Source organism: Schistocerca americana, chromosome 5, assembly GCF_021461395.2.
Source record: "Schistocerca americana isolate TAMUIC-IGC-003095 chromosome 5, iqSchAmer2.1, whole genome shotgun sequence".
Lineage (NCBI taxonomy): Eukaryota > Metazoa > Arthropoda > Insecta > Orthoptera > Acrididae > Schistocerca > Schistocerca americana.
In genome coordinates, this window is record NC_060123.1 from 687573298 (window position 1) to 687587445 (window position 14148).

Sequence of the window (14148 nt, forward strand, 5' to 3'; positions counted from 1 at the left end):
TAGTGCTAACACATAGACTTAATACGATCCAAAGATTTCAATACCAGTTTCAGGTTAGAGAGCACAACAATTTCTGTGTACAGCATTGAGTGATACCGGTTCATTTCCGAGAAAAGATGAAAGCTGTGATACAGTCGATGTCAGAAAACTGTGTTATTGAGCCAGCTGTCAGCTCCTACAAAAGTCCATTGCGCATCGTTGAAAAAAATAAATGGTTCAGTTAGGTTCGTCTTGGATTCGCGTCAGATCTATACACTCATTCTTTCGGGAACAGACAGGCCCCAAACACTTGACGAATGTTATAAAATTTCTATGGCATACAATTCCAGTTTTTGCTGACTGCAGCAAGTACACAGCTTTTTTTATGTTTTGGGACGTGTTCTGTAACTTGCCTTTTCTTTTAAACATTTCTTCGTGGACTGCACACTATTCTTCCAGACCATCTAACGAGACACATTACAGCGATGATACGTATTTCGACAGCAGAACCAAGATGGCCAGTAAATAACAAAATATTAGACATTTTTTGGATATTTTAGAAGATTCGAGCTTGACAGTAAACATAGGAAAATCACTTTTTGGTAAGACGAGTGTAAAATTTCAACAGAAGGTATTGCACCCGAACCTGAAAAACTAGATGCAATCACAGCAGTCCTATAATCTACTACTGAACGACAAGCCAGAAGCCTTTTAGAAGTAGTAAATATTTACTGCAGTTTTTTGAAATTGAAAATTTTGACTACACCAACATTTTGTCCTTTTACAGGCAAAAGCACCGTTTGGCGCTGGAATCATCAAGCACAATTAGAGTTCGATATGCTGAAAGAGGCAGTGTTAACCGTATCTATTTTAGCTCATCCTGCTCTCTCAAAAGATTTCTGCTTATCTTCAATTTCCTCCAAAACGGAAGTCGGAGCTCATCTTTCCCAAGAGCACATTGAGAATGGAATCATTGTCCAAAAGGGTATTACGTTTGCCAGTTGAGTGTTCAGTGAATCAGGAAGAAATTACTCAATCACAGAACTAGAGGCCTTAGTCATTGTTCTGGCGTTTACGAAATTTATGTGCTATTTATTTGGCAAGCATACAAAAGTTTAGTCAGCCAACAAAGCTTACAGAGTCTAATGAGCGACAAGTTAAACCACAAAGGTTACGTCTTTGGGCACTGACTTTGCAGGAATATAATTTCATTAACTATTACATTCCAGAAAAGGACTACATTATTGTTGATGCTTTATCTCATACTCCATTGGTTTAGCTGATAGCAAAACATATACTTTACAGTACACAAGTTTTAGCTTGCTTCATCTACAAAAAATAGCTTTCGAAAATTTTATCTCAGATTCATTACTGGACATAGCAGAAGAACAAAATAAAAGATCCGGTTTGGAATGACGTTAAAGGAAACTGGAAAGACAGGAGAAATACAGCTATTAGATACTTTCATTTGGTCAGAAACGGTATCCTGTTCAAACGTAGTTCTGTAAATGGTACACTTTCGGTGGTATATATTCCAGAGGAATTTGTCAATAACCTGATATGGTACATCCACTTAAGCGCCGCGCATTTCGTACCATGGAAGTGTTTCTACAAATTACAGACCACGTGCTGTTTTAACACCATGGAGAAAAGCATACGAAAAGTACTTGGGAAGTGTAAAGACTGTCAAAAAGCCAAACATTTCACCATCTCACTTTGTATCCCACTGTTTCCAGTCATACCATCCAAGCTAAAGGAATTACCAGGCATAGATTCACTAAGACCACTAGTTAGATCCAGAAATGGCTTTTCTTGTGTTTGCATCACAGTGGTGTTGACGTCTAAATTTGAATCACTCACCCCATTACCTAAGACTACAGCTGAACCAGTGTCCAAAGATTTCACTATGAAGTTGTAGGACATATTGACAAGGTCATATCAGATAACGGTCCTTAGTTTCGATTCAATGTTTGGTTACGTGAATTAAATTGGAACAAGATCCAGTCAATATTTATTTCATTATAGTCTCCACATTCAGATCCATCAGAACGTATAATGAAAGAGGTTGTGTAGACTATTCCATAGTCGTCAGTTAGCTGGTACTGCAAAACTGAGGCTGTTATTGATACTTCATTTGCTGCAAAGCGAGAACATGGTACATAATTTTGCCACCTGTTGCTTTCTCATGCAAATCAACACCATTGTGTGTAATTTGGTATTCATATTTCTTATTTGAGTTGTTTTAAAACTACATGCAACGCCCTGTAGTTGTTTTTGTTGCGTCCATTGCCTCAGAATAATGACAGCTGACGCGTGAATGCTCAGGTAGCGCCGGCCAGTGTGACCGAGCAGTTCTAGGCACTACAGTCTGGAACCGCGCGACCGCTACTGTCGCAGGTTAGAATCCTGCCTCGGGCGTGGATGTGTGTGATGTCCTTAGGTTAGTTAGGTTTAAGTAGTTCTGAGTTCTAGGGGACTGATGACCTCAGCTGTTAAGTCCCATAGTGCTCAGAGCCATTTGAACTTTTTTTTTTCACATGTAGCACGTTTCTTTCTGGTGACACAGCGCGATCTTTGCATGCAGTGACTCTACAAACTGTGTGAGACTTTTGTCTCTGTTTTCGCGATCACACCACGAATTTGATTTAACAATACTTGTACGTTTATTGACGTCAGTGGTCACAGTTTCGATTAATATTCCGGTAAATTTCTTTACTTCTTCCACAGTGTCTCTCAAATTGACTTGAATCAAAATTGCAAAGTTTACATTGCTCCTCAAGGACTAACACAATGCTACTGCACTTACTTTGATTACTTGTAACTCAGAGTTCACTGACATGGCTTGTGACAAATAAATAAAAAACACCTACAGCCGTCCTTATGATTTTATTTAATTTTGTCGCTACCAGTTTCAGCTCTTCATGCGTCATCTTCAGGCTGTTTTTGACGAGATACAGGTTGATATGATCCCCGTGCATAACACATCAGTTGCCAGCATTACTGGATACGCAGATAATGTGTCAGCACTCCAACCATCAACTGTATGTAGATTTGTCAGATACTGAAGCAGGTTGTGTCTACAGCTGTGTGTAGTCTTCGTTATAGATCTCACTGACATTACTCTGTAGATCAACAACAATGCCAATTTCGGAATCTAACCGATTACTTCGATCTACATTGCCTCATTACAACTGTTTATTAGAAATCTTAGTTTGATTATTTATCTTATCATGCTTTTTATCCTGACATTAGGTGACATTTTCTATCTGCTCTTTCATCTCTGGCGACAGATTTTGGTTTTGTTTTACTACAATATTATTTTACACACTACTGCTCTCATTTTGCAAAGTGTGAACAGATCATCATCGTGGCTTAATCTGTATTACAATCCTCTCGGTTCATTTGAAATGTCGAAGTCACAAAAAAATGTTCAAATGTGTGTTAAATCTTGTGGGACTTAACTGCTAAGGTCATCAGTCCGTAACCTTACACACTACGTAACCTAAATTATCCTAAGGACAAACACACACACCCATGCCCGAGGGAGAACTCGAACTTCCGCCGGGACCAACCGCACAGTCCATGATTGCAGCGCCTCAGACCGCTCGGCTAATCCCTCGCTCGAAGTCACATTCAGCGTATCTGGCGTCGTGATTCAAATCTTCAACACAGTCATTTGCTACAGACCCCGCAGTGCCATGCACATTATCCCAAATTATACAACCGGGGTTTGTAGCTGATGTACGTTACAAATATTACCGAATGGTAACCGCAGGCGAGTGCATAATAAAAGGTGTCCGATGGGTCCATCGTTCGGTTTCGTCCCATATCGGATCTGTCGGGAACACTTCATGTAGATTTCCCTGCTTTTTTTTTTATTTCTGCAAATGCCAGCAGCTGTAGTGTCAAAATTTCGTGGTTAAGCTAAACGTTGCAAAATGGTTCAAATGGCTCTGAGTGCTATGGGACTTAACATCTGAGGTCATCAGTCCCCTAGAAGTCAGACCTACTTAAACCTAAGTAACCTAAAATACAAGATAAAAATGTCGGCACTCGGTGTTGCCATTTCGACATCGATAGATCGTTATGTCAGAGAACGGAATCTGCAGCGTTCATGCCCTGCTGAGTCATGAGCGAACGTCTCGGCTAACTCAGATTTCGAAACCAGAAACCTCATACTAGCTGTTGTTACCACACCAGACGGTCACAGGCAGCGATGTTACGTGACTTCCGAAAACTCCAGCCAAATGTTGATGTGCCAGCATGAGCTCCTACGACAAGCAGGTGGATAACAAACCTCTTCAGTAATCTTTCCTTACAAAAGGAAAGTAGATGGTATCACTAGCATCAACTTCATGTTGCCGCGGCGAAATGGTTATCATTCGTCTAACAAAACATGACGTACGCACGGCGCCAGTTTTGCGTTTTCTGTATGCCGTATTCATGATGTTTCAGTTTTAATATCTCTGTACTTACTGCTCGGACATTTAATCAAGCCCGTACGTTAATGGCGAAAACGGGTCTCTGGACGATTTACCTGAAATTCAAAAACAGATTATAGTTTCAGATTTGTTGAATAACACTTAATAATGTAGGGTCACAAAATGCCAGAGTACACTGGACGTGTACGGTAAACTAAATATTAAGGTTTCGAGAACGAGTGGAGCTACAGTGTTAAACGGCTCACAAAATGGTTCAAATGGCTCTGAGCACTATGGGACTTTTCTAAGGTCATCAGTCCCCTAGAACATAGAACTAATTAAACCTAACTAACCTAAGGACATCACACACATCCATGCCCGAGGCAGGATTCTAACCTGCGACCGTAGCGGTTACGTGGTTCCAGACTGTAGCGCCTAGAACCGCTCGGCCACCCCGGCCGGCAAACGGCTCACACACTGCCTCAGAGATGGTCGACTTTCATTAACGATCTCATAGAACAAGGTAAGGATAATTGATGTAAAGCAGTCGGTAACTGATAAACTACGACAATCACACCATTAGTCGTCCGAGCAGGGCAATTATTTTTGTGTCAAGAATTATACAACAGATCACTCAGTGCATGTGGCGCTTCATCTGACCGACACATACGACTCTTACTGCAAGTACGCTTTATTTGTTCTACTCGTGAAATTGTTTTAATAACAGAGTGCGCAGGCATAGTCAGTCAGTCCATCTACACTGTGAGATGTTAGACCCACTGTCACACGTTCACACCAAGTATTTTACAGACAATCTCATAATATTATTGGCAGTGCTCCAGAATGTCATCGGAAACTGGTTCAAATAAATTAACACAGTTCTTTTTGCCATATCTGCTAACTTATCTACATCAGTCCCAAATGCAGCCTCGCCAAAGATGCGACTGGTGGTGGCAAATGTAACTGTTATCGTGGGCTGTGGTGTGGATCGTCTCAGTTCCTCTTCTTCCCTTTCGGCACAGGGCGAGAGGCCCCCACCAAGCAGGACGATATTTTGCGAATGACGAGGTACAGTACGAGCAGCGCCGCTGCCAGCGTGGCCACCACGAAGGCAGCGACGTCTAGCAGCAGGTACTGGTACCAGGCCAGGTCCAGCGCGGCGGACCTCAGGTGCGGCGCCCCCTGGTGCCTGATGACGTACTCCACCCAGTGGATCGCCTCCTCCAGCGGCGGTCGGGGGCGGTCCCGGAATAGCCGAGACAGCTGCTTGGCGCGCTCGTAATACCTGTAACGACAGGAAGGACAGAGCATAGTTAGAACAACATCTGACAACATAATACGGCGAAGGAATTATCCACTCCCAAGATCCTAAAAACAAAGTGTCCTGACTAAGTAAGATACAATTGCGTAATTGTACGCAGCGGGTAACGATACGCATTCAGTATTTGAAGCTTGCGATACACCAGACAGCTTACGACTACTCCTGAAATTTCTGTTCCGACACTGACAATGTTGAGTGTGTATGGATAAAGTTCAAGGCAATCGTAAAATGCCTTTTAGACGGGTACGTACCGAGTAAAACTGTAAGGAACGGGGAAAACCCACCGTGGTTCAACAACAGAGTTAGGAAATTACTGCGAAAGCAAAGGGAGCTTCACTGCAAATTTAAACGCAGCTAAAACCTCTCAAACAAACAGAAGCTTAACGATGTCAAAGTTAGCGTAAGGAGGGCTATGCGTGAAGTGTTCAGTGAATCAGAAAGTAAAATTCTATGTACCGACTTGACAGAAAATCCTAGGAAGTTCTGGTCTTACGTTAAATCAGTAAGTGGATCGAAACAGCATATCCAGACCGTCTGGGATGATAATGGCATTGAAACAGAGGATGACACGCGTATAGCTGAAATAATAAACACCTTTTTCCATAGCTGTTTCACACAGGAAGACCGCACTGCAGTTCCTTCTGTAAATCCTCGCACAAACGAAAAAATGGCTCACATCGAAATAAGTGTCCAAGGAATAGAAAAGCAACTGAAAACACTCAACAGAGTAAAGTCCACTGGACCTGACGGGATACCAGTTCGATTCTACACAGAGTACGCGAAATAACTTGCCTCCGTTCTAACAGCGGTGTACCGCAACTCTCTAGAGGAACGGAAGGTTCCAAATGATTGGAAAAGAGCACAGGTAGTTACAGTTTCCAAGAAGGGTCGCCGAGCAGATGCGCAAAACTATAGGCCTATATCTCTGACATCGATCTTGGTTCAAATGGGTCTGAGCACTATGGGACTTAACATCTGAGGTCATCAGTCCCCTAGAACTTAGAACTACTTAAACCTAACTAACCTAAGGACACCACACACATCCATGCCCGAGGCAGGATTCGAACCTGCGACCGTAGCAGTCGCGCGGTTCCGCACTGAGCGCCTAGAACCGCGAGACCACCGCGGCCGGCTCTAGGCGCTTCAGTCTGGAACCGCACTGCTGCTACGGTCTCAGGTTCGAATCCTGCCTCGGGCATGGATGTGTGTGCTGTCCTTAGGTTAGTTAGGTTTAAGTAGTTCTAAGTCTAGGGAATTGATGACCTCAGATGTTAAGTCCCATAGTGCTTAGAACCATTTTTGCTGTCGTCGAAGGCAGTCTACACTGAGATGCATGTGGCCTACACCGCCATTGCGATAGAACAGAAGTACCTGCACAACTAGTGGTGGAATGTGTGTACGAAAACATAGTCAGTGAATATATGTGTGAATTACTAAACGAAGAAGCACGTAAATTGTATAGGCAAAAAACATCTCATCGCAATTTCCTGTTTCGTCCCAGAAAGTACTGCTAAGCATATAAGGTGTTGCGCCAATCGTACCGAGTAAACTATTAAAATAAGAAATTCAGAAAGTATGGAATAAGGTAAATAAAAAATAAATGATAAACGATTAACTTTAAATACAAGTCAGCTGCCTATGAAACGTAGGTAAATCTTAAAACAACAATATCAAATCATCGAGTCAAAGTCTAAATTAATTTCACAATGTAGGGACCAGAGGTCTACAAATCGTCCTACCAGCTTGCCTGCCTGCATCTCCGCAGCAGCCATTACAGCTGCTCAGCCTGCCGCAATAGACACACGAGAGTGCACGTGTACCGGAGCACAGTGGCTACAGCACGGCGGCTCGGGTTTCCGCAAGCCTGGCGGGGTTCACGGGACCCGTCCGGCCTGCTCCAGTCCAATGCATGTGTCTGCGTACGTATTTTTACTGCAGATCAATTACCACAATGGTGGGAGCAGCACTGATGAATCAACCTCAAATGAGACTGAGGAGAAATTACTAATTGGGAAATATATACCAGTCACGAAAAAGGGTCCAGCTGGGAAAAAGTTGTGTCTATATCAGTCTGCTTCAAATAAATCAGAAGGTGTTTCGCAATACAAAATGTGTGAAACGCTACTGAACACTCATTCGGGAGCCTCGAATATGTTACGACATATTTGTAAAATTAACCAGCAGTTTGCTTACTCCATATATACACTCCTGGAAATGGAAAAAAGAACACAATGACACCGGTGTGTCAGACCCACCATACTTGCTCCGGACACTGCGAGAGGGCTGTACAAGCAATGATCACACGCATGGCACAGCGGACACACCAGGAACCGCGGTGTTGGCCGTTGAATGGCGCTAGCTGCGCAGCATTTGTGCACCGCCGCCGTCAGTGTCAGCCAGTTTGCCGTGGCATACGGAGCTCCATCGCAGTCTTTAACACTGGTAGCATGCCCCGACAGCGTGGACGTGAACCGTATGTGCAGTTGACGGACTTTGAGCGAGGGCGTATAGTGGGCATGCGGGAGGCCGGGTGGACGTACCGCCGAATTGCTCAACACGTGGGGCGTGAGGTCTCCACAGTACATCGATGTTGTCGCCAGTGGTCGGCGGAAGGTGCACGTGCCCGTAGGATCCTACGCAGTGCCGTAGGGGACCCCACCGCCACTTTCCAGCAAATTAGGGACACTGTTGCTCCTGGGGTATCGGCGAGGACCATTCGCAACCGTCTCCATGAAGCTGGGGTACGGTCCCGCACACCGTTAGGCCGTCTTCCGGTCACGCCCCAACATCGTGCAGCCCGCCTCCAGTGGTGTCGCGACAGGCGTGAATGAAGGGACGAATGGAGACGTGTCGTCTTCAGCGATGAGAGTCGCTTCTGCCTTGGTGCCAATGATGGTCGTATGCGTGTTTGGCGCCGTGCAGGTGAGCGCCACAATCAGGACTGCATACGACCGAGGCACACAGGGCCAACACCCGGCATCATGGTGTGGGAAGCGATCTCCTACACTGGCCGTACACCACTGGTGATCGTCGAGGGGACACTGAATAGCGCACGGTACATCCAAACCGTCATCGAACCCATCGTTCTACCATTCCTAGACCGGCAAGGGAACTTGCTGTTCCAACAGGACAATGCACGTCCGCATGTATCCCGTGCCACCCAACGTGCTCTAGAAGGTGTAAGTCAACTACCCTGGCCAGCAAGATCTCCGGATCTGTCCCCCATTGAGCATGTTTGGGACTGGATGAAGCGTCGTCTCACGCGGTCTGCACGTCCAGCACGGACGCTGGTCCAACTGAGGCGCCAGGTGGAAATGGCATGGCAAGCCGTTCCACAGGACTACATCCAGCATCTCTACGATCGTCTCCATGGGAGAATAGCAGCCTGCATTGCTGCGAAAGGTGGATATACACTGTACTAGTGCCGACATTGTGCATGCTCTGTTGCCTGTGTCTATGTGCCTGTGGTTCTGTCAGTGTGATCATGTGATGTATCTGACCCCAGGAATGTGTCAATAAAGTTTCCCCTTCGTGGGACAATGAATTCACGGTGTTCTTATTTCAATTTCCAGGAGTGTATTATGAAACACTGACAAGTGTGTGGAAATGTGTGCTAAGGACTTTAGGCCATTGAGCAGGATGTAGGCTTTCTAAATTTAGGGGAGACGTTGATTGAGATAAGAATAAAATGTGGCCCAGTGGATATTAAAAACCACATTCTGGTGGTACGCAACGTAGTGTGACGAAAGCTTAGTATGAAATAGAAAGCATATTCTTTCAGAAAAACGCTCTTTAAATTGGTATAATACGAGAAACGAAGTGCCTAAATGCACATTTTACCTAATGTCAGAACAGTGGCGTTGCACGCCCAGTCTTACTGATACTGATGGTTAACTTCTGTTCTTTCATTAATCAGTGTTAGACGATGTCGGTTTAACTCACCTGTACACTAACTTAATTTAAGTACGAAATATTTAGGCACTGCAGCCTTTCTTTCTCTCAGCCATTATGTCTTGCTAAGAATATGTAATTTGACGCAATATACGTGCATGTACACTGTTCCATTGTATATATGGCGTTATACGCAAAATTTAAGAAAAGGTCCTCGGAAACCTAACACTTAGCCTGATACCTTTGTAGCACCACGATTTACGTGTTACATCATGTTATGTTACTACCTGATATTCTGCCAGGCCTACCCAGTTTCTAACTACCCTACGCAATTTTTGTTTATGCTATCTTCATTACTGCTACTAATGCAATGTTAATACAAATTCATCTACTTTTTTTTAGGCGCTGTTGCCTTTGTTGATGCTCAGTCATACTGATGTACTCTCCGGGATATTATACAGGGTGATTCAAAAAGAATACCACAACTTTAGGAATTTAAAACTCTGCAACGACAAAAGGCAGAGCTAAGCACTATCAGTCGGCGAATTAAGGGAGCTATAAAGTTTCATTTAGTTGTACATTTGTTCGCTTGAGGCGCTGTTGACTAGGCGTCAGCGTCAGATGATCCTAAGATGGCGACCGCTCAACAGAAAGCTTTTTGTGTTATTGAGTACGGCAGAAGTGAATCGACGACAGTTGTTCAGCGTGCATTTCGAACGAAGTATGGTGTTAAACCTCCTGAGAGGTGGTGTATTAAACGTTGGTATAAACAGTTTACAGAGAATGGGTGTTTGTGCAAAGGGAAAAGTTCTGGACGGCCGAGAACGAGTGATGAAAATGTAGCACGCATCCAGCAAGCATTTGTTCGCAGGCCAGGAAAATCGACTCGCAGAGCTAGCAGAGAGCTGCAAATTCCACAATCGACTGTATGGAGAGTCCTACGAAAAAGGTCAGTTATGAAACCTTATCGTCTGAAATTGGTTCACGCACTGTCTGCAGCTGATAAGATTAAAAGAATCGATTTCTGTGATTTTATCCTTGCTCAAATGGAAACAGATGAATCTTTCGTTTCAAAGATTGTGTTTAGTGATGAAGCAACTTTCCACACTAACGGGAAAGTCAACCGTCACAATGTCTGTATATGGGGCACTGAGAATCCGCTGGAAACAACTCAGTATGAACGTGACTCGCCTAAGGTGAACGTTTTCTGTGCCATTTCAGCCAATAAAGTTTTTGGTCCCTTTTTCTTCGAAGGTGCTACTGCAACTGGACTACAGTATCTGGAGATGTTAGAGAATTGGCTGTTCAATCAGCTCGAACAAGAAGCACAACAATTCATATTTCAGCAGGATGGAGCGCCACCACATTGGCACTTATCTGTCCGTAACTACCTGAACGTCAACTACCCGAGGCGATGGATCGGCCGCCAGGCAGCCCGTGACAGAGCACTTCATCACTGGCCTCCAAGAAGCCCTGATCTTACCCCCTGCGATTTTTTCTTATGGGGGTATGTTAAGGATATGGTGTTTCGGCCACCTCTCCCAGCCACCATTGATGATTTGAAACGAGAAATAACAGCAGCTATCGAAACTGTTACGCCTGATATGCTACAGAGAGTGTGGAACGAATTGGAGTATCGGGTTGATATTGCTCGAGTGTCTGGAGGGGGCCATGTTGAACATCTCTGAACTTGTTTTTGAGTGAAAAAAAGCCTTTTTAAATACTCTTTGTAATGATGTATAACAGAAGGTTATATTATGTTTCTTTCATTAAATACACATTTTTAAAGTTGTGGTATTCTTTTTGAATCACCCTGTATATCATTCCTGTAAATAGCCGCACATAATTTCATTAATTAACCAGATAAAGATTGAGCAATGTATTCAACATTGAGAAATAATTTTACAGAGTAATAGCTATTCTTTCTCACGGGCTCCGAATCTGTTATAGGGGTATCGGTCTCCTGAGAAGCAAGTTATTTTACATAACACGCCATTAAAGGTTTTAATGGTTATATTAATCCAATTGCTAATGTACAGATAGCTACCGTTCTGTATCTATATTTCCATGCGCGCACGCGCATGGCTTTCAGCAATGCTCGGTACACAGGTGCTCGCCGCGTTTAGTTCCTTGCGCAGCTCTCGCGGCCTACCGACCTCGTCCGCGCAGTGGGGCCTGCTGTTTCTCTTCTGCTAAGTAATGTAGATTTATGACTGGCTACTACGGTGCTACAGTTTTACACTTGACATGGCCAAACTTTGGCATGCAGTAGTTTAGTATCTCTCGCTTCTGAAGAAGGCCAAGTTATTTTGGCTGAAACCTGGGTAAAGTGAGGCTGACGTGTTACATGTTCAATTATCACAGTTGCTGACAGGGCTGCACAATGTTAAAAATACTTATATATATAAAATGAATAGGTAACTCTGTTCTTTACCAATGACAGGCTAATTAAAGACGCATTGGTTTTCACATCATCTATATTCCAGTATATTCCACATTTGGTGGCACGTAGATGCAGCGTCTGTGGCTGTGATTTCAAATCATTTCCGAGTACAGTATATTTCGTTTATTTGAACCAAATAGCTGTTACATCCTCGAACACTCTCGAACATCTGTACTAACGTCGTAATCAAGAAATTTGTGCCCGAGTGAGACTTAGGCCGTCTACAAAAAACAATATAAAAAAAAAGGTTCAAATGCTTCTGAGCACTGTGGGGCTTAACATCTGAGGTCATGTCCCCTAGAACTTAGAACTACTTAAACCTAACTAACCTAAGGACATCACACACATCCATGCCCAAGGCAGGATTCGAACCTGCGACCGTAGGGATCGCGCGGTTCCAGACTGAAGCACCTAGAACCTCTCGGCCACACCGGCAGGCCGGCCGACCGTCTACAGATTGTTAAAGAAGATCTCATGTTTTTACCCAAACCTGCCATCGGCTCCCATAGAGACGCTATGACCGAAAGAACAGAGACGACGCATTCATATGACTGAGTCGCCTCCTTGGGTTATGAATCCACCACCTCCAGTGTGAATGCACAGCCACGTTCAACTGCGGCGGCAGTCTCAAAGTAAACAGCATGGAGGACGTGGACAGGTATTGCGGATAGGTTGCACTGTATGGGAATGTGGGTCCCCGTTGTTTCAATAAACATCGTGTCCGGGTGGCACAGTGGTTAGATCAACTGCCTAGTAAGCAGGAGATCCGGGTTCGAATCCTGGTGTAGCACGCATTTTCGCTCAGCGCCGCTGATTTCGCATACATTCCCGACGCAGCTGACACCATAATTTCCTTCCCTTCCCTTTGTTTCTCCCCCCGCCCACTTCAGATTACATAATAACAAGCACAGCTGTGGATTCTGCGTGATCTCATTTCTTTCAGACATGTTCAAAAGAACAGAGACGGAAAATCAGGCACTCTGATGACCACGTCGGAGCTCTATCGGGTGATCACGCGGGGTGATCGCTGCGTGTCTTCGACCTTACTTTTGAGGCACCACAAGACTTGGTCGTATCTGCCTCTCGATCGTACAGAAAAATCATCAGTCACGTCACAGAAAATTGGCAAACCATCGTGACCTACCACGTCTTAAATGGCATGCCTGAGATCAAACTTAAACGGGCGAAGCACATGCCTTGTTAATTGATGATTGGCCTCGAACTCGTGAGGGCTGTGACCACGAGGGGGGCGTCCAGACGGTTTGCCTCCACAGACACCTGATTCAGACACCTGTAAGATGTGTCGTACTCCTCGTGACGCATTCGCTGCTATTGCAGAGGTATCAGATGCACTGACCCACATTCCTTCAGATCTGCCAGCATTCCCTTGCACTGACGGGACGGCGAGTCCTCAGATTGCTACTCGATCCCCTCAGGAGGCCTTTGGACGCCTTCAGAACCTGAGAAGCAATGTTGCATTAGTGATCGATATTGATTGAGACGTCGTACCAACCTCTGATTTCCTTCTGGTTGGGGCGGCGTCAGATAGTGACTAGTCACACTACAATATGGGATGGGTTTGGAAACAGAAATCACCAACGAAGCGCAAGAAACGCAGTCGTACGCCACCTGGCTATTTTCTCCTCAGCGTGGCAACATGGGGTGGTGAACCGCCGTCAGAAAACGCATCTATGTTGGGCTTGGCTCCTTACCCACCTACGTCAGTGACGTCAGTGGTTTGTGCTGCACTGCCTGTGATGCTTTCTCCTCCACCGCCTGTGACCTCTGTTGACAAGCTGTGTATGGGGGTCGCTCAAATGTGGTGTCGTCTTGATGATTCTACCACTCGACAATGTACTAGTGCTGCTTCTGTTTCTTGAATGGACAACATAAAGGAGCAATTGGAACAGGCTGCGAATATTGTTGGTGGGTACGTTCCACCATCAGTTGTGCCTACCCCCCCCCCCCCCCTCCCTCCACATTGTAGTGACCATCAAGCCTTCGACTGTCTTTTGCGGCCTGCCCCAGCTGGCTGCCACTGGAAGATCCCAAGTCTTCACAGCAGAAGTGCCAGAACAGACGTATCGCCTAGC

At 44.8% G+C, this 14148-nt stretch overlaps 1 protein-coding gene across 1 annotated transcript in view; it reads right to left on the minus strand.

The window, feature by feature from the left end:
- Positions 1-5073: 5073 nt before the first annotated feature.
- The window catches only part of LOC124616010 (UDP-glycosyltransferase UGT5-like), a 105927-nt gene continuing 96852 nt past the window's right edge, over positions 5074-14148 (minus strand). Inside the window, exon 7 of the mRNA XM_047144226.1 lies at positions 5074-5685. Within this exon, the coding sequence (XP_047000182.1) occupies positions 5394-5685 (292 nt within the window). The 3' untranslated portion in view covers positions 5074-5393. The remainder of the gene's footprint in view (positions 5686-14148) is intronic.